General features: G+C 37.7%; 1 protein-coding gene across 3 annotated transcripts in view; it reads right to left on the bottom strand.

Moving 5' to 3' along the window:
* UMAD1 (UBAP1-MVB12-associated (UMA) domain containing 1) overlaps positions 1-22,330 on the bottom strand; it is an 84,491-nt gene that overhangs the window by 12,712 nt on the left and 49,449 nt on the right. For all 3 annotated transcript variants that reach the window (XM_019474003.1, XM_019474004.1, XM_019474002.1), the window contains exon 3: positions 11,873-11,958. In XM_019474003.1, the coding sequence (XP_019329548.1) occupies positions 11,873-11,958 (86 nt within the window). The remainder of the gene's footprint in view (positions 1-11,872; positions 11,959-22,330) is intronic.

Here is a 22,330-nt window from a genome sequence, read left to right as displayed (position 1 = left end):
TTTGTACTTTAAAAAAAAAAAAAAAAAAGGCTTTTTTTCCAGAAGCAGACCCATTTTCCTTAAAAAGACAACCTTGAGAAACAAACAGTACGTTCAATCTTCCAGAATATTTAGTAAATATCCAGCAATATCGTAATTATGAGAGAGACCTACAACACTACTGGTGATATAGAAATACTATCTTTATTTCAGGCAATTTTGTGGTATTACAGCAAATAGTGTATCATAATGTATCTCAGAATTTATTTAGCATTATGCAGTTATTTCTGATGTGTCTATGAATGGAAATTGTCTTAGGGGATTGTTCTTCCAATTGTGTTTCAGTTGATGCTTTTTAGGGTATTCACTGGGCCTTTTTAGAAAATTTGTAGGAATTCCAGAGCGAGCATCTCCATTGATGACAACAATTCACTTTTCATATAAGAACAGTAATGGCAAAGAGGAACAGAGGGGAAAAGAAAAATTACTCACAAGGCGCTCTGAATGTTTAGCACTTTGTATTCCAAAATTTAAGCTAGGAGAAAAGGGTCAGTAAACCTTGCTGGAGGAGGGAAAGTGTACATGACATGATAGTTTTTAAATGTCACAAAAAACCCAACCCAAAACATCAACAACAAAACACCCCCACACCCAAAACTCCAATAAGTATGTAACCTATATCCTTACAGAACTGTAAGAAGGGAAGAAACCCACCCAGATAAGCACAATACAGATGCCCCTGAGTGGTTCAGAAAACCTCACGTGAATCATGACAGCTGCTATTCTTTCGAGGCTCACTCAAAAGTTTAGTCAGCATCCCCTCCAGGGACTCAAGAAAAAGTTATTTCTATCTGGGAGAACAAAAGTAGGTGGAAGAAGTGCTGGAGACCTTGCAGTAGTTTGGTTGCCATACCCAAATGGCTTCTGGTTGCTTGCTTTCTTTCTTAACAGAAACACAGTGAATGGGATTGTAATACTAGCCTAAGATTAGTGTTGTCAGTGGTTGCAATAGGGCAGACTTCCACACTGAAAGCTTCAGGCTAAGATCGAGTCCTTGGAGAGGCTTTTAGAAGCAAGAATGGCTGTCAGTGGAAATCAGCTTTCCCATTTGCTTTGGGCTCTTGTTTCCCAGCTTCTTATGACTCTCATTCTGTAATACAGCAGTGATTTGTCTTTCTTAAAGAGCTCCTGCTACCTGTACAAATTTTGTGTGATTAGTAGGCAGCATGTTTTTTCTCCATTTATCAATATTGCTGTTCAGAGTAAAACAGAACCAGATTTTAAAATACGCATTTAAGAATATTTTTACTGATTTGTGACATACATTTTAGATATTTTTCTTTTTCCTCTTTAAAGCATGCTTTTCAGCTGTTTCTTAGACTAGAAGGGAATCAAGGTCAGGTTAATGTTGCTGAAATCTTAAAGAAAGAAATTCTAAAGAAACAGTGAAAAGTACCTCTGACATTCTACAGTTTTTCATTGTTATAGCAAAGCTCCCCACAGAGTATCCTGGCCTGCAAAGAATAGTAGGGGAATCTTTGCTAAACCACACTTTCAGTATCAATAATCATGTACATTTGTACATCCTTATTTTCATTAAAACAATTAGAAAAGTGTAATTATTCAGAACTAGTTTTTTCTCTAACGTAGGAACAATTCGGTATTTTAAATGCAGAATGAACTTTCTGTAATTAGTACATGCTCCTTGCTCTCTCAAACAGCTAAACTGTTAATCTCTGCAGAGGGGAAGAATTGCAAGGTTGCCGTTTGAACTCTGGATACTCCAAATGTTCCATGGTTAAAGTGTGTTAGTTTAATTATCCTAGTAAATACTAGAGATGCCTATGAGTTTTATTTATGAAACACTTACAGAATGTAATTCTACCCTGAAAAGTATTCTTAAGTACCACAAAAGACTGCATATCTAGTGTCTAAACCAACTATCTCGTTTGTTCATCCTAGAAGAAAAAAAATTGTTTTCTTCGTTAACAATTTCGCAAACTCAAACCAGAACAAGATTAAGGTTCTGGGTTTTTTTCTCAATCCCCTATAATAACAATTGGGCACAGGAAATATTTGGAGAGGGGTTGGTGATAACTTCAGCAAATATACTGAACTTAATATAACCAAAATTGTATAATGATATTTTTATTCCCAATTCCTACTTTTATTCCTTTATTCCTAATTCCTATTATTTAATTATTTCATTCAACAATTGTTTAAAGACAAAGAACCATAACATCTTAAATGTGGGCACCTATAATGAGAAACTATAAAATCGTGAACAAACAGGGATAAGATGCAACATGAAGAAAGACTGCAGAAATAAGAGAAAGAAGAAATAAGAAGGAAGCAGAACAGGATTCTAAATCTTTATTAAAAATGCTAAGTCTTAATTTCCCGCCATAACTAAAATAATTATACTCTTATCTTTCCTTCTATCCCAACCAATTTTAGCACTTTTGAATCTGATAACTGAAGAGCTGTATCAGCATTTATGCCCCCTCAGTAGCAGGGTTCCTGTTCTTGCTGCCTCCCTGTGCCTCTCTGGAGGCCCCTGAGCTTAGGGCACTGTCCTAACAGGTGAATTTTGGACAACATTCCCCTCTGCAACATGGAATATTGTGATAAGAATTATCTTAGAAGAGAGATGTGGGTTCGAGTAAGGAACAGTTTATCTAGTTCCTCTGTTCCTTCGAAGTACTCTGCAAGCTATTCATAGCAAAGATCTCATACATTATAATAAGCAACACGAACAATATTCAGCATGTTGTGCTTCTGCCAGTGCCAGGAAATGTTACTAACTAGGCCAGATCTTTTTTATGTCTTTTTTCTGTAGCATGTATGCTGAAAGATTAAAAAGTTCATGAAAATTACTATAGTAAGTAAACTGCAAGCCAGAAGAACTGTAATTGAAAACGCAGGCAGCTCTAGACATCCAGCAGTGCATTCCACAGCCACAAATCAGAAGTGAAGGACAAGTCAATATATTGCAAAAGGAATAGAAAAGTCCGATAAATGCTGATAATGGATCTGTTCTGTAACTTCAGTGTCATCCAAAAGCACAAAGTACTCACATTTATTTTGCTGCTACCTTCATTCCTGATGTAATACAAAACTCAGATATTAACTATTAAAATTCAGTTATCTATTGAAGCAACTTTGAACCATGAATGAGTTCTTTGTATGTGGGGCAATAATTTTTAAATAACTAGGATGCAAATATTACACACACACCTAGAAAATACTCTTTTAACAGAGCTGGAATCACGAGGAAAGGCTATAATTTAACTTTTCAATATAGCCAGAGAATATACTAAGAAATTAATTTTCTATAAAACTTTAATTGCATATTGAAATAAACAGTATTTAAATAATCCATTTTAATTTAGCAGCTATATTTGGTCAATGTAGTTAGTGACAACAAGATTTGAGTTTCTCTCTACTGCTCCAAGCAAAAAAATATCCTGAAGACTTTTTGGAAGCTGATGTCCTGAATAGGAGGAGCTTAGACAAACTGGGTGTCTGCCTCTATGTCTCTACCTCTTGTTCCCAACCTCTGCTATTGTAGAAACTCCAACATGGTAATCTGCTACGGCGGGAAAAAGATGACAGTTCCTCTGAGATGGTAGACGTCTGTGGAGCAGAACCTCTAAAAAAGAGGGATAATACTGCATTCTCTCATTATTCTCCTAAGTGTACGAAAATCTAAGGACTTGAATGGGAAAGGAAGCTGTCTACTTAAGAAAAGAACTTAGACAATCAAACATAAAAGACTAGTAAGAAAATACTTAGCAAATATCATTTCACCAAAAAAGTCAATAAATTTTTCAGCAAATTGGAACAACTGGGAAAAGCTGCATACATCAGAAGTTATTGTTTCGAGAAGAAAAGGAAATCTCTCCTTGAGTAATTGAGGTAGTCAGCAACATCCGTGAAATGTCTCCCTAGAATGTTAATATCAGTGAGAGGAAAAAGACAGAGGGATAACAATTTCCATCTACAATAAGAGGAAAGGAAAAGGAAATTATCTTGGATTTGGTATTCAGAGAAAAGCTAATTAAGTAGAGTGAACAGAAAAGAATTACTAGTCTGAACCCAGGTGAAGCTTCCTCCAGTGATACCTGCGAACAACGTCCTCAGCCGTGCTTTCAGAAGCTTTGTTAGGTAACTCAACCCCTGGATCTTCCTAACGGTCTCTCTCCTCAGTCTTGAAAAACATAAATGGGTTCTCAGGCAGATGTGTGAATAAAAATTGCTGTACTAAGTGCTTTATTGTGAGGTTTTTATCGTGCTGCTTAAAATCCAAGCATATGGTAAGACTAGCAATATGTCCTATTTACAAATTTAAAATATTCTAATGCCGAAAAAGTGAATTAGGCAAGTGTCTCCTAACACAACTTTCCACCTGCTCTCTCCATAGAGATTCAAGCCAGTAAGAGAAAGGAAGGATGGATATTTGACTTTAAGTTCCTCCATACACAGTGTGTAGCTGGAGCACTTGTCAACAGCACCTTCAGCAAACAGCTTACCAGGAGCCAGAGCCTTTAAAGCTTCAATCTACTAACAGTAACAAGACTGAGTTGTCCTCAGCACCTACTGCTTAGGCTTTGGAGATGCAGGAATAAAAGCATGATGACTCTTAAAGCAGTAAAGGACCAAATAATTAATTAATTAAATAAGAGGAAACAAATATTGGTCATCTCGTTCAATCAAGGTGGCCTCTTTCAGCCCCCTGGTTCTCTATGGAAGGAAGATAATTAGACCATAATGAAAAGGAAGAAGGGCAATTTTTGGGCTTTTAAAATAGGCTTGTTTTTATCAAGCAGGTCTACTAATTGCATTACAACACTAGAAAAGAATTTTTAAAATTTGTAATACTGTGGAAGCAAAGAAAAGAAATTTGCAAACAAATAATTTCCATTTTATCTTGTATTTTTAAAAAATGCTTTAGAACAAAATTTGACTATGTGCTGACCAATGCACAATCTTTCACAAGTCTGATACGACTGAGGAGTAGTGAAGTTTTGGGGATTTTTTTAGGGCAGAAATTACAGCAGTAGCACATTATGGTAAAAGGATCAAACCACACTGATGGAAAGTACAGAAAAACATATTCCTGTCTTATCAATATTAGCACTTTGGACTGAAACGAGACAGTTTTCATGTCATATTTCCTTTCCATTAAAATGGACTGCCCACTGCTGTCTCTGTTTTTTGGGTTTTTTTCCCAAAAGTGGCAGTGAAACTAACCTAAAGACATTGTTATTTTCCTTACTTGGTGTTTAGAGTAAGTATTAATAAGCTGCCCTATACCAGTCTTTCAGCCACCATTTTACGCTAATGCATCATGTTGTAAATATCACTGTAGCATCAGGCTGTATTAGCACTCAGTCTCATCAAGTGATGTATGATCTACATTGCATTTTAGATCAATTTTAATATTTGGAAAGCTCAGAAGGGTTGCTCCCAGAGGCAGGATGACTGACCAATCAATTTGTTGACAGCAGCAAAGTGAACCAGCATTACTGGCTTTTAGTCCAACCACATGTGTTTGGGCAAGAGATATAGGATAATCAGTAGTTTTATCTGGGGATTAAGCTAGTCAGAAGATCCCAAAACTAGAGAAAGGCTAAAAAATGTGATGGGAACATCTGGGCACCCAATCTGAGCATCTCCTGCTACAAATAACCATCCAATGTAACTGAATAAGCATGCAATTAAGTCAAGCGTATAGCGAGTCTCTGCTCAAACTAAATAGGGAGGTATACAAATTGTGCTTCTGGATACATGTGCCTTGTCACTATTTGGAGTATACGTTCCTTTACTAAAGCCTCGCTCTCAAAATGAAGAGGCTGCCAATCAGGCCAATTTTACTATTTTATGAACTTTTTACATGTGGGTATGTACATTGCTATTTATAGGCACTAAACAATGAAAATATACCATGCTTGTGTGCTATAATTTCCCTACAGGAGGTGGTTTTGTCTTCTGTTGCTCAAACCTTGCCAATCATACAGACCGACCACAGCACTGACTCCGGATTCCACAGGCAGGGCTGTGGTAGGGACGGATGCTCCAATCCATTTGTTCTGTTTATGTGTATTTGCTGGCCAAACAGAACATTCAAGTCCCATCTTAAAAGACTGTAAGGCTTCCTCAGTTCTTGTTGTAATGAAATCTCAACTGAAGTTAAACAAAGCGTTTAACAGTATTTCACACTTGCAAAGTGCTATAGAAAAACGCTTTGTAAGAGAAAGCTGCATTACTTTTTTGAAAATGAACTGTTCTCTAAGTTCAGAGAGGAAGTTGGTAACAACCACGTTAATTCACATCTCTCAATTCCCACTCCAGTTCCCTATATCTAAAAATATAATACTTCCCTTTAAGAAAAACATAACATTCTTGACGTTACTATGATTACTAAGTATCTGAAATAACCCCAGCTGTGTATCATGTTACACAGCGAAAAAGTCTAACTATTCACTTTTAGAACTGAGAAAAACCCTACAAGGTGAGAGTCTTACAAGACACCCCCAGGTCTTACTGGTTGACCCTGGGTCAAAAGATGGCACAAATCAGAGTTTATGAAATGTTGTTTATGAGGCTATAGCAACTCATCCTTTGTGACATGCAGAAGCACATGTGTATGTATGTATACCTAATATATTTACATATGATATGTACATACACCCCCCCCACCACCACCAAGTTGCCCAACTGTTGAGGGCAGACAGAAGTCCATTGGTCCATACGTTCTGGAGGTCTTCCTAATATGAAAAGGCCTCTTAAATATTTTGGTCAATTATCAAACAGATAGCAATATGAATGTTACAATATAATGAAGCTTTAGAAAGTAAATATGCTATTGCATAGTAATAGTTGCAATATGTAATAGTTGACTTTTTTAGCTGACTGGGCTATTTACCTTTGTTCTCAGTAAGATCACAGCCATATACTGTGCCCTTCTTACCATATGGCAGCTCTACTTCATACAGACTTTCGATCTGTGGCTGCACACGGATCCCCCAAAGAACTGCCCGCTATTTACTATACATGCAAAGGATGCAGGGAGCTAAGAAAGTTGATGTCCATTGCAGCCACCAACGCTGAAAACTAGTCATCCTTCTTTAAAGGTAATGTTAAAACGTCACTTCCTATAGCTTATGATCATACACAATAGATCTTTCTTCTGATGGTACCAGCATTCAGTGAAAAGTACATGCTTGATGACCTGCTGCAGACTTATTCCAGTCCCTGCTAAGAGTGGATAATTTCATTAAGTGATTATTGCTTACATACCCAATTAAGAAGAGAGAAACTATGGACCAACATGCTTTAAGGGCTTTATAGGTGAAAAAGAAGATCTTGGAGTTAATATGACATACAACAAGCAATTAATCTAACCAGGCCATGACTAGAATTCTACCTTATGAGAGCTTAAAAAAAAAAGCCAATCTGAGCAACAACATTTTCTATAGACACTATATTTTGTCAAAATGAAGCAAACTAATCACAAACATTGGCCAGTAATTTTGAAATATAAACCACCTTCTCTAAAGCAAATGTAGGGTATTTAAAATGATGCAGTAAATCATCACCAGAACACCCTTCTCGAGATTTTAAATATGGGACCCTCTGAACCATAAATGAAGAGTTGGGTGACTGAACAGGGACACGACCAGTAATAGCTCCTTTTCCAGTAACTTGTAAAAATAATCCACACAGCCAAGCTTTAGTAAAAACTGGGCAACAATAGGTCTGGAAGAACCAATTAATTTTATTTATTTTTTTAAAAGAAACAAAAGAGAACATTAGCATTATTCATGCCCTGGAACTGTATCAGGTGATCTGCTCAACAGGATGTCTTAAAAGTCTATCAACTTCAGCAATATTTGCTAATTTCTCTAGATGAGTAAAAAGAAAATTAAATTAATTTTTTCCCCTCCTCTGTGTACTCAGAACTCCCCTTATCTCTCCCTTGATATTTTATATCTCATAGTATTTCTGTCTTTCCAATTGACTAATATGACCCCTAACCAGATACCTAGGAAACTGTTATTTACATCTGTTCAGAATCCTTACATAGCAGCTTTACAAAGGATCAATTTAATGAGGATATTATCTGCCAATTCAGATATTAAATTTTTTTTCCTAATTTATTTAGATACTTGCCCAAAACAGTACACACCAGTATCTATATGCAGAAAACCATAGATAATGTTAAATTTACTTCAGGAAACATGGGCTTTCTATCTGCTACGTTCTCAGTTTATAGCAGCAAATTATGAAAAGAAAGGGCCAAAGAGCCATAACAGAACTATTGCAATTCATGAAGAAAACTATGTCCTATGATGATAAGTATCACAGCAAGGTATATAATTAAGAGTGGCTATAATGACAACATATAAATTAGATAATTATGGCTTAAGCAATCCCTTGGGGGATTTTCTCTTGCCCTAGAAAAAATATAACAAGCTCCTTAGATAGAACGCAATAGCTATTAAGTATCTGAGGGAGAAACAGGACTAAAAAAAAAAAAAAAAAAAGAGCACACAGCAAGAGAAAAATCTTAATTTACAATCTAAAGACAGCTCTCATTTTTGGTAGTTTATGTTAATACACTTACTGGTACAGTTTTCACCCATCAAATCTGCTGACAACTGTTGGCTAAAGAGCACATGTCAGATTATCAAGAAGTGCAATATCAAATAAACACGAGCTGCTTCTTAAGGTGACAGTAGGGAGATACAAAACACTGCAGCTATTACCAGAAATGTAATTTTTTGTTGATGTTGTTGTTTCTTACATCAATTTAATAATCCCAGGTGTCCTGGACACCAGACATACAATAATCTTCATAAATCCTAATTCACAGCCATACCATCTGTCAAAAATATTTTTTATGTCTCCTAATAGATATGCTACATAATTGCTCTCACAGTAGGACAAAAATACATGGTTGCGCTAATTTGCTTTACCAATGGAATAGCTCATTATCAAAAATAACCCCACCACATTACTAGGGTTTCTAGCACTCTTCATATATCAACGCTAGCCTTTCCATTCTGTTATTTTCTATAACCTTAAATTCCCAGTGAAAGCAGATAAAGATTGAATTATCTGGGAATTGTACTATAATAATGGAAAACTCGCAAGCATGAAAAAATAAAACCGTAATATCTCTTTCTGTTATGATGGTGTTGCAGTTAAAATTAGAAGCTTTGTATTTCACTGTCACAAAGAGACTAATTTAAGTTCTCAGCCCTGCAGCGTGCTAAGCATTTTGGCCCCAATCCAGAAAAGCACTTAAATGCGCGTATGACTTTTAGCTCATGAGCCTGAAGCAACTTCAGCAGGATTGTACATGCTCGATTAGGCCCAGAGCACTCACTACCCTGGTGGACAATGCATCTGACTCGGCATCGGGAGATGACCCTCCCAAACCTCCATCTGTACTTGCGGAGATGGAGAGGGTACTCCACATGGGACTGTTCAAAGTAGGAGCTTCTGTTCCCACTCCCGTGGGAACGTTTGGACTAAAGTTGGCCTTTGAGAACACCCTTCCTCAACAAGTTTCTAAGTATCTGCAGTTCCTCTAACATGCATGTGGTATCAAAACCCCTTAAAATAACGCAGACTGCAGGTACTGCCGTTGTTATAAGAGGTTCTGTTACATGTTGCTAGTTGCAGCAAGATAATTTTGGTGTAAGCTTTTTTTCGTGCATTAGTTTAAATAAGTTGTGCAAGTTTATACAGAAATATGTACTTGATAATTCAGTAATTGTACAGAAAACAAATCCAACAGTACCTAAGTAAATGGGAAATTCCAAAGATCATGACAGTTACCAAAAAATACTCCAGAAGATACTTTCTTCAAAAAATCAAACTCAACCTCATTTCCTTTTTGAATAAGGAAGTGACCCAGCAACAAAGTATTACTTCCTTCTTCTTTAAATCACATTTCTAAAAGCACTTTCCATGTTCCACAAAGACTACATCTATTAAATTGTAAAACAGATTCTATTTAAAAATAAAAGCAAGTTTCCAGCAATTGAAAGATGCAGTTGAAGAACTAAACACTCTTCTGTTCAACTCTGCATGACAAATATCCGATACTACTTTGCAGTCTAACAGATATGTTTTAACATACTGTACTATGTTTACGAAGTATTCTTGTTTTAATGCTAACAAGCTTACTATTTCAGTTAATGTTCTGTTTCTCAGTGACATATTGAATACATAATACAATGCTTTTCCAATTTTGCTAAATTGGTAGATTTCTCCCACAAATTTATAAAAACATACTTACTACTGCAAATAGGAATATTGCTTCCCTAATGGCCAGAATTATCCATTTCATTTCCATGATCCTCAGTTACTCTATTTAATTTGAGAAATGGAGAACTCCTTCAAGTAAATGTGAAGTCCAAACACCCAAATCCAGAGACCGGAATTAATAACTTAGATACCACCAAATGCTGTATCTGCTGTATCTTAATTTAATTGATGTTGTCACAAGCCAGTTCATACAAGTATTTTTGTGACATACTAAGTCTTTTAATATACAGATTAAAATAAATCTTTGTTTTATTTGCACTGTAATATCTGCTACTTTTTTTTGAAAACTTTACTTCTTTCCTCTGACTCATAAACACTTAAAATCTACACAAGTTCCTATTTACTGAAAATCCACAGAATTGAACAAACCACTGACACTACAATAACTGGCAGCTCACAATACCTAGCAAGAACATCACATTAAGGGAAACTGTGTCTGTGCAGTAGGTAACCACAACACCAATGCATTATACTGCCTCAGAATTGCAGGACTTCAGCTGCAAAACACCCTGGCTCAGATGTGCACAGATCCAGAAGTCAGACTAAAATTTTGCAATTAATTATAACTAATTCATACTGCCATGTTATCAGAAGGCAAACCACTCATTACTATGATGAATTAAAGATTTCTGTATCAGACACAGTTTTTAATTTGAAATTAAAAAAGGAGACTACAGATCACACACACGTTGACCACTCTTAAAGATGCAACATTATCACACACACCTCTGATATACCAAGGGACTTAGCAATAATAAATATTAAAATGGCATTGAGAAGAGAGAGACAGACAGAGACACAGTTCCAAGGCTAGATATGAGAGAGAGAAATTTTAGGTTAAGCAAAAAAACCCCACCACAAACGCACCAAAAGTCCAAGCAAAATGTCTCACAGTTATGTTTTAAATATCTAAAATATTTATGTTATATAGATGCAAAACAGGCTCATTGCAAAAACATTTTCAGAGGAGGTGGAGAAGAAAATAAGTGTACATCATATGCAGAAATATTCTGAAAAGCCCTCTTTGGTATACATGGATTAAATATTAAATAAACCAGATGAAGAAAAAGAAGTCCAAATTTACAGCCACACAGTACTGAAAGAGAAAGAAAACACACAATAAAGACAGTCTATTATACTCACACATTTACAACATGTTACTTATAATGGTAGCTGTGGAAATAAATGACATGTAAATGTTTGACATTTTCCATCACTACTCACCACGCTAATGCTTCTATGCAATTCATTAACATTCTAGCTACAGTTTCATGCTTGCATGTCTTAAGTATAAAAATAAGATACTCAGCAATACCACACAGCCCAGCCTTCTTACTATTTCTTTTTCAAATCAGTATCGGTGACCTTGATAATATTGCCATCTAATTACTAGCAATGCTTCTTTTATGATAGATGATGAGGAAGGCTGAGTAGGCACTCAGTCTAGGGAAGATGTGAATGTGTTGAAACCTTCTCCTGCAGGACATTCATGCTTCTTAAATGAGCTGCTATGGAAGCTTCATCATGTGTGCATAAGGAAAGAGTCTCCTACCTGTGGAGGTTGGTTGTACATTGGTCTGGTCTCTGGAAACGAGGTTTTATCCTTTGACTCTCTACTTTGATCATCAATTGTGTCACCTAGCAAAGTAAAAAAAAAAACTATTATATCACTGAAATCCTTCATATTGTATATGGAATAAGAAAAACTCTTGAGTCTTCCTAAAATCCAATTATACAATTCCCTGGGAAAGGGAGAACTCTGCTGCCACATTTATATTTTACAATTTTGAACACAAGGAAAGAGAACAACATTTGAGAAGTGCTCTGCAAAAACCGGGAATAAATCTGTGTCAATTAGTTAAAGGGAAAAATTCAGAGGAAAAAAAAGAAAGAAAAAAAGCAGGGCCCCTATTTTTGCACACTTTAGGACCATTAAGTTCTAATAATGACAAAGTGTCAAACAAAGGAAACATAGTACAAGTATCTGGTGCGAAAGCGATACCAGGTGCGCACATCCGTCACGTCCCAATCCCACATCAGGCTAGAGGACATGTGCACCGTTACTCTACCCTCATTCGTAACCTCGTTTCCATACAAAGGGTATCTGTGCATGAGTGCTGAAAGAGAGACACAACATACTGAGAGAAATTGCCTGGGTTTGACCGTACCAGGACAACGACCACTTGGCAGGCTGGGCACTAACCTCCTCCCATTGGATAGACGTGGCTACCTCTGACCAGGATTTTACTGAAAAGACATGGTTCAGTTTATCCCAAAAGCTGCAGCTGGTGCCACTCTAAGATGGGCAGACCACAGCAATAAACTAGAGACAGAGAATTTAAATTGATTTTAAAGACAGAAGGTACATTATTAATTTTATTAAAAAGGTAGAGGTAGTAAAACAAAAAAAGCAGCCTTTGTTTCTCAGATATTGTAGAACAAATATCCACCTAGCCTATCTTCTCCAATCTTCTTTGTTGGTGGGAGGGTGTACAAGAAGTTGTAAAGATTTTGTGGGTCGTCTCCTTCTGCTGTTAGTGCTACTCGGCAAATAGTTTGTAAGAGGAGACAACTTAGAAAGATGAAAGATTTAGTCACATAATTCTGGTTTTATTTTTATTTGAACTGATATTGCTTTCTGTAATGGAGTATTTTGAAAGTCTGTATCCTTAAAGAGTCTTGCAGCAACAATTCTAAATTAAAGTGTTCAAGTTACTGTACTTTAACTCCTTTGCTAAGCCTGTGTTTTTGGCAGTCCTCTTCCATTTTCTCCAGAGGTTTAGTTAGAGCTGATGCACCTGGCAGAAGCCATCGGGAGCAGCAGCCAGCTTTTGCCCATGCCCAGTTAGCCTGGAAGCTAATGACGCATGCTTGCTCCACGCTGTCATCAGCCCCTAAGGACTGACTAGTCAGGTCCCCTGGGTACAATGTAATATTTGGCAAAGTATCTTATGAAAACAAAGAAAAATAATTAGAGGTCTTGTAAACACCTTTTGTGTTCCCTTCTAGTCCTACATTCCATGAAGAATGCAGGAGGAAAGACTCCACAAGATACCCCTCCCTAAAATCAGGACTTGTCAAGGGAACTTATGCTGGCTGCACGGAGACTTGTGAAGATGCAAGTAGACTGCAGCAAGCTGGACAAAGACTCGTCGAGTGTGTAAGGAAGAGCTGCATAGCCAGTCAGTAGCAAAGGGACAGCTAATTGAAGTCAGTGAGATGATTCATATTGGGTAAAGTTGGGTGTATGCATACACATACTGAAAGAGAGTTACACAGGAGATTTAAGAAACACTGGAACCAACTTTTTACTCCTTGTTGTTACATACCGTTCCTGAGAAAGCACTCGGAAGTTTTTATATGCAAAAAACAGAAGACCAAATTCATGTGTGTTAATGCTATCCAGAATACACTTTTTTCCTGTGATTAGTTTTCCTTAAGATGAAAAGAAATCTTTGTTTGAAATCAGGACCAAAGGGTCAAAAATGTAAAAATGTTCACAGGAAAGGAAGAATAAGAACAGCTCATTTGGAGAGAAATGAAATTTTTTGACTTAGACTTTTGACATCCAACTCCCAGAGGTCATAAATTCTTAAGGAGGCCAAAATGTAGCAATATCTATAGTTTCACAAATCAAATTGACTTTGTAAACTGAACTTTAATGCAGAGCTCTTCTTTGATTAAAAAAAAAAAAAAAGCAAATGGGAAAAATGGCAAAACCCCAACATCTTGCCAAATTTTCAGGCATATGGTTCTGCAAGAATAAGCCATGAATCTTTGTATAGACTGTTATTATTTGAGTTAATGGAGTTAAAACAGTTATAGGCAGCTGCATACCAAGCTGCCCAAGATATCCACTAGGATAGAATAGTTTTCCAGAGAAATCAGTATTCTCAGTGTACTTCTTTCACTGGTTCCTATCTCAAATATCCAAACAGATTAGTCATCCTCATTTCTAGTAGCCCAAATAATGAATTAACTCTCAATTACCTCCCCAGCTCCACCAGTTCCCAACCTTATCAAGCTTGCCATAGCTGACCCATCTTGTTTAGCCACCCCCAAATTTTTTTTGTTCAGCTTGCCTTGGTTTCCCATTGACCTCAATTCTAATCTCTTCCCTTAACTGGAAGTCACAGTTTCTCTTCCCTCTTCAGGCTCAGCCTTTCAAATGCTTCCCTCTGATCTGGCTTTTCCTCTTCTCCACTGCAACCCTGCGATCTCCTCTTCCCATTTCCCTACATGTTAGGAAGGTGGATGAAGGTAAACACCGAATAGACAGACATCCCACAACAGCACAGACCTTTGGGAGCAGCAACTAATGTGGGTTCTTTTAAGCCCTTCACACGTTCTGGTTGATAGTTTTTGACTGGGGAAAAAAAAAAACCAACCACCACCACCCTGCCAAAGACCCCAGAAAAAATCCCAAACCCAAACAATTCCCCTTACACAATCCTGATGTAAATAGGCATATAATTACAATTTTGCCAAACTAAGCAACTGAAATCTGGCTTTGAAAAAATCACAAACATATAACCTTAAGAGGCAGGGCTACCAATTCCCCACCACCACTCCCCAAAAAAGTCTTTCGTCAGAACTGAACTGCAAATACATTCACAGATAAGGCCAGAGGGACCACTGTAATCATCTAGCCTAACCTCCTGTATAAATATAGGCCATAAGATTTCTTGAATTAATTTGTTTGAACTAGAGCAAGTTTAAAGCTGTATTTTAATTAAGAGATAACAGACAAAATTATTCATTTTACAAAACAATTAGATTCTGGCTCATATATCCCTTGGTTTAAAAGCACTATGCAAAGTTTTAGTCATAAAACTCCTATTAAAAGAAAAATCTAAGTCATGTATCTAAAAATGTCGTATACTATTTAGAGACTATAAGAATTAGAAATGAAGGGCGCTCCCTGCAGTGTAATATGGTTTAAACATCAGCAGCATAATCTGTGATATGCAGGACATCACTAGGAAAATTTATCAGGAAAGAAATAATCATGCTTATTGCTGTAAAATATTCCCTTACTTATCAATGGAAAAATATTTTCAAGTTTGAAAAGAGAGCAGTAGACATATTTATCCTACTGTCCAGATGAGCCCATATTTAAAATCCTCAGTCTTGGGAGGCTGTTTTTAAGTTATATTAAGCCTCTTCCAGGCCCCAACGAATGGCGATGCACTCCAAGGTCAGACATACATTTCTCCTTTCACTGAGCTGGTGCTGGAGTTACACCAACATTCTGTGAGTTCCACTGGTATCTTCTTTTTCCAAGAACTGCAGCCAGGTGTTGCACAGGAAAGAAATACCCAATCCAGTCTTCAGTATGTACTATGTACGTCCCCCCTCAAACCTCAGAATTTTTTGTTTCTTCAGAAATCTGCATTCAGCTGCCTATCTGGACCTCAGCGAACTCTTGTATAGAAAGGTTCAACCACAAGTTTGGCTTCTACTCAACAAGGAAGTGGGGTTTCTATTTATACTCTTTCCTCTTCCAGCATTTTGTTATCCTCAAGCTGTGTAGTCTCTTGATCAACAGACAGCATTTAAAAGCCTAACCCGCCCTCACTTTAAAAAGTTAAAACCAATTGTAAATATATTTTAGGTCTTCTGTAACTTAGATTGCCATTTGTCCTAGTCTGTGCAAGAACCCTGTGAGACAGTGAAGCATGTGCAACACAGCAAGCAGTAACTAGCTACCAAATACATGGATTTTCAAATGTCACCTTCAGCTTCAAAAGAAAGACAGCTATTTTCCATTATACTTTAGTTAGTTGCTTAACTATTTGTTGCCTGTCATTATCTTCTCTATCCTGCATAGAAATGGCAAGAACAAAGAGTATTCTGGCTTCTACTCGGAAGCAAAAAGACAAAAAGTTTTAAGAGAGGATTAGTAGGATCTGAAAACAGGAGAGGCTGACCCTGTGGAAGCATCAAGGTTTTACTGCAGTTTCTTGCCCCTCTTTCTTACTCATAAATCTTCCCCTCTCTCCCCGAGATAAGGAAGCAAGCCAGGCCAGACACACCAATTTTAAGTCACCCTGCTCCAGAATAAACTAACAGAACTTCAGGCTTCAGTCCATTGACAGTCGCAGCGCTTTCAATGTAGGGAGGTACTGAAGAAGTACTGTAATTCCCTCTCCCCTCTGAACATCTGAGTCTTGGTACTCCCTACAATCTCACTTCTGTGTAATGGGATAGTATCATTTTTCTGAGTCCTGCTCTTCTCTCAGCCTCTTTTAAATAGCCTCAAGCTCCCTTCAACAGGGAAGAAATGTGTTTCTGCTCAGTCTCTCCCCAGCCCTGCTTGTTTCTCCAGCACCCACTGCCAGGGTCTCACAGCTTCCATTTGCTTCCAGCACCACTGCAAGCTTATTAGTAAAAAGTTCCTTTCCTTTCTTTGTGCATACAGCAGACAGGCAATCAGCAATGGATGTCAAGTGTCTGCTGTTCTCCTCACTGCCGTTTCCATCCTCAAGCTTCATCTCAGTCGCCCTGGTTCCTTTCAGGAAGAGTCCACAGCTACATTTAGTACCAAAGAAGAGTGCTGAGCTGCCAATCCAGAATATCAGTCAAATATGTTCACCAGCCCCTTCCTGCCCAACGAGTGAGCTGGGGACTGCAGTGGGGCAGTACCAGGGAACACTGATGGCAGTATCCAGGACACAAAATTATGCTGGTTTTATGGGATCAAGACAACTAACAGAAGACAGAGGGAAGACCTTTACAAATCTTTGCTAATGAGCATAGAATCACAGAATGGTTTGGGTTGGAAAGGACCTTTAAAGATTATCTAGTCCAACCCCCCCAAATGTACTGTACACACTTATGGCAAAATATAATAAACTGTAAGTGGTTTGACACTTCCCATTGGTGATTAACAGACCACTGAATGATCCATCTGAATCAAATAAGGCACTGGCCAAGTGCTGTCCTCTTCAATGAGAGAGTTGGGACATTGATGGATAGGTGGTTCTTCTCTTTTCTTACAGTGGGACTACCATTCTGTCTAGCATTAGTGCTATAAAACCTACACATTAATCCTCATTAGCTTCCATGTGCACATGGCCAAGACATAATAGCCTTATAAGAATATGTATAGTTGGCAAAACAATGAAGTCATCCTAGTTTCAGGTCACCTCATCCTGGTTTCATATTAAAGCTTTTCTTATCAACAGCAGTTTCATTTCAACAAGCTAATAATACCCCCTAAAAATCCAATATATCAGCAAAAAGATTCTCCACAGCTGCAACTTTCAGCAAAACAAGAGTTTAAGAGTTTATGCTGCATAAGGGTGAGTGAGAAGGAAGTCTGTGTAAGCCCATGCTAAGGCAGAGGTCTGTGTTAGCCTAAGCAGGCACATGGTAAGTCTTTGGCAGCCTTATACTGAGTTTCAACAGTGTTTTTATAGCTGGGTATTAAGGTGTCCTACAAATAAATCTTTGACCAGGAGTAAAACTTACCAGTGTCTTCTCTAATTATCCTGATGAATCATGAGAAAAATCTATACAAACCTTGCAGAATGAGAACTCTGAAAGACTGATTTCTTCAAACTTGTGAAAGGGAGGGGAGGAAACTGTAACAAGGTAAACATTATCCTGAATGTTTTTGCATTTACAGACATGAAACAATAAGGTACAGTCCTTTCCCAGTTAAGAGGAACAGCAAATCCAACTACAGCACATGCCACTGAAAATTATGGCAGTGGGACTCCAAATTGCTACCCAGTTTCATTTTGGTATCCCATCCTTCTGCAGGTGATCTGAATGTAGAGTCTCCATTTTTTCCTAAACAATTCTGTCAGGGTCTTCTCAACCCACATCCCACTATCAAGATCACAGCAAAAAACCCCACAGATTAAAAACTCCCCTACAGAAACTTTTTTTTCCCCAAATGAAAACTTTCAGGAAGATGGCAATAGAAAAACAGTATGAGAGGATTTGAGGCTCCTGTAGAGTTTCAGTATCTCAGATCTACATACTTTTAAGTTTACAAAAAGCTTTTTATTTCTGTGCTTTTTTGTATTTCCAACTTCTTAAAAGTTTGACTTCTTTCAAAGCTTTCCTGGATCCTAAAACAAAGAACCCTTAGAGTTTAAATCCAACTCCATCTCCAGCCACTTCACTGAGGCTAAATCATTCCCACTCCCTCAACCCCCATTTATATGGCTTTCTTTTAAGAGGTGGCCAGCTCTTTCAGAAAGCTGATGAATCAAAAGCCAAAGATTCATAGCAAAATTTTGGTTGGAAGGAATCCCTGAAGGTCACACTAGTCCAACCTCCAGTTCAGCACAGGGCTAACTTCAAAGTTAAACTATGTTCCCCAGGTGCTTGTCCAGCTGAATTCTGAAAGTCTCCAAAGATGGAGATTCCACAGCCTCTCTTGGTTCTCAGTTATATCTATCCCTCTACTATTTGTTACCTGCAGGTCCACAGTCATGTTTAAAGAAAGCTGTAGAATTCATTCATCCATGAGCCAGGATCTTCTATGATTAAATTTTATTTCACTTTGGTTTTAACTTACAATACTTCCTTGTCAAACATAAAGAAATGCTGAGGTTCAATCTCATTCTGTTTTACTGGTGTGATACATCCATGCAAGTACTTTCCCCTGCGTTATATGTGCATACCAGCCTTTCTAAGTAGCTCACAAAAACACTGAACCCCCTCACCACAGCATCTCTTTCAGTAGATCTCACTTTTCCATTTTGCTGTTTGGAAATGCCATTCTAGAGTTCATTACCCTAGATGCTGCCACACCTTTCTTATCTAGTTTTGCTATCGGAATGAGCAGGCGATATGACTTATCAGCTACTCAATACATCCTTAGTACTGAAGCAACCAATATAGTACAGATCCAAGTAAGGGCTTATGACATGTTCAATCATTTTATAAGAAAGAAGTTGAAAACAAAAGCTACACAAGAGAAGTGTATGTCCTATAAGTCTTCTGACCCAGCAATCGTGCTTATCTGGGCATGTGTGCCCATGCTTCAGGGAGAACCTCAAAACTATTCACCACTCTTCCTTTGTTCAACTCATACTGTTCTGCGGAAAAGCCCCCAGCATATCTATTATATGTTAACATTTATCATGAACATTGTCCCTAAAAAGAAATCTGCAAAACTGCCTGGAAGGCATAGATTAGATGCCCCACAGAAAAATCTGTAAACCGATCACTCAGTCTACCCATATTAAGGCCACTTACATCTTTGTCCCACTAACTGCTGTGGTATGCGTGGTGATGAGCAGATGATCATATACAACCTCATCCCAACAACAAGCCTTCCTATGGGGGCAGCTGCCTACAACATTCATGTTAGTTATTAAGAACTTTTTCTGTCACATCTTCTAGAAACTCTGAAAGTACCAGAAAGCTGAGTTAATACTTTGTGGGAGAAGAATTAATGCATAGGACAGAATGCTCATTTAAGGTAAGTTTTATGCGACATAATTGTAAGACATCTTCTCCAAAGTAACCATCATTTCCTACTTAACGGGCTACCATCCTCTCAGAGGCATGGAAGCCCCCACTCAATTCTGAAACAAAGTTAAGCAGAATTAATTTAGAACATAAACACCACACGCAAAGTTATATAGATACACTGATACACAGCTTATATGTGTCTGTGACATACAGGCACCAATACATGTGATGCAGGAAGTTAAATCATATCTAAGCTTCCATCAGACACACTTCAGACGAGGCTTATAAGTAGTCTGCTCCCCTCCCCGCATTTTTCTGAAGGTTTCCCTAGACAGCAGCCTGGCAATCTTATGTCACTGTGACAATCTATATAATGTCAGTTCTGAGTGTTAAACCTTATGTTACATCCACTGCTGCTTTTGCATTTCTGTTACATGCTTGCAGAGTTTTTCTGAACACAGCATATCTTGTTTTCCTCTAAAAAGATGTATAAACTCTGTTTGCATTTTGTGTAGTAACAAGTTTATAAACATACCCAGAATTGTTACACAAAGGTTCTGAATATATATTTTTTTAAAAGGGAAAACTTAGATCCAAAAGCAATCTTAATAAATTATTCAATAAAACAAACAAAGTATCTCTGCCTCCATAACTCCTTGAAATATTACTTTTGGTTTACACTGTTAATTCCATTGTATTACTATCACGTTCTGATGTACCTCAGTCTTAGGAAGGGGATCTAAAACCAACAAACAAACAAACAAAACAGGTTAAGAAGTAGGCAGCCTCCTCACAAAAATAAAACATAAATCCATTTAACCTGTCCTCAGAAATGGCAAAAATCAGCACAGTAGCTAATCTTTGGATCAGATCTCTCTCATGAATAACCAGCTCCACACAGATGATTAAAGGACTACATAATTATATTTATTTATTTATTTTTTAGAGCACATAGGTCAAGAATGTGGATTAACTAGGATTAAAGTGTTATTTTCCGATTACTTTTGTGCTTTAAGCTGGTTTAGTATTTCTAGGAACTTTATTTTAAAGCCAGCTTTGTAGAAGAAACTACACTATGGAACTTCTTGTTTACTTTTGACTTGTGTGTAAACAACATGGAAATGTTCACTTCAACATGTTATCGCTAGATTGCTTGACTTTAAAGGCAATGAGATAAATAGCATTAAATATTCACACAGTCTTAGTATTTCTGGCTTTAGTACATTAAAACCTTTCCACCCATTGTTTGGACCTTCAATTGCATTTTCACATTACACAAACGCAGTAGTGGAGAACTGTTAGGAAAAAATTTGAAGTATCAGCACAGAAAAGCACCAGCAGAATTATTTAAAATCATCCAAAGAGGAGGGCAGAAGTTATTTTGGGGGGGTAAAGGGACGAATTAAAATTTCTGATCAGAGAAATCTAGTTCACAAAGTCTAAAAAAAATCCACCATGTTAAAATATCCATTTACAAAGATAGAAGGGCAACAGATCAAAAACTCTAGTTGGTATGTTTTTGGTTGCATCTTTCAATGAAATCTCCAAACATTTGCATGTACACCAAAAAGTGACATTAACACTGCCCACAAAGCAAAGAGAGAAAAAAAAATAATTGTGCAGTACTTGAATAATTTGTTAAAAAACAAAAATATCTGCCAGGAATTCGTACTGTATTCTTATCATACATAGAGAAAATGAAGAAAGGTCACAGATGGTTGTAACTTTTATCATCAGCTGTTAATGGTGTGGAACTGTCTGAAGGCTACGATCATTTATGCCAAGTTATGCCTACACTGTACACCAGTCCCTTCCCTAAACTCTGCACAGAAATGGCATTTTCCAGCTGAAACCAAAACATTTCAATTTGTCAAAAAAACAACAACAAACATCCATGTAGGATCACAGCAGCTTCAAGAGCAAAAAGGCAGACAGGCAGTTTTCAAAAAAGAACATTTCTGGTCTCCTGAGATGGCAACCACCCACCTCCCCAGAGGCCTTGGGGAGCCGGCGGGGTGAGCTGCAGTGGGTTTCAAACTCTGCAGCCAGGGCTTCCAGTGAACTCCAGACTTATGGGCACTCAAGATCCATGATGATGTGTCAGCTACGTTAACAGGGGCTACCAGATCTTCCAAGAAAGACTTCCTGATGATCAAAGATGAAGGACCACTCCCTGTCTCAGGCTTTCGAGCTTGCAAAGTTCAGCAGACCAGAGGCACAAAGGTTTCTGAATTCCCCAAAATCCAGTGGCAGATTGTCCCAGAAGCTGAAGTACAAAATTTTCCAGGTTCTGTGGCTCCTTACCCACCTGTTCAATGTAAAGTTCCCAGACAGGTCCGCCCCACACATGTAATTTTTCTGCAGAACGTTTTCATGCAATAACACGATTAGAATAGACTTAACTATCTGTTTTGTAGAATCATAGAATCGTTTAGGTTGGAAAAGACCTTTAAGATCATCAAGTCCAACCATAAAACTAGCACTGCCAAGTCCACCACTAAACCATGTCCCTAAGCACCACATCTACACGTCTTTTAAATACCTCCAGGGATGGTAACTCAACCACTTCCCTGGG

Source organism: Aptenodytes forsteri, unplaced genomic scaffold (assembly GCF_000699145.1).
Source record: "Aptenodytes forsteri isolate BGI_AS27 unplaced genomic scaffold, ASM69914v1 Scaffold55, whole genome shotgun sequence".
Lineage (NCBI taxonomy): Eukaryota > Metazoa > Chordata > Aves > Sphenisciformes > Spheniscidae > Aptenodytes > Aptenodytes forsteri.
This window is presented reverse-complemented; position numbering and strand designations above follow the sequence as displayed.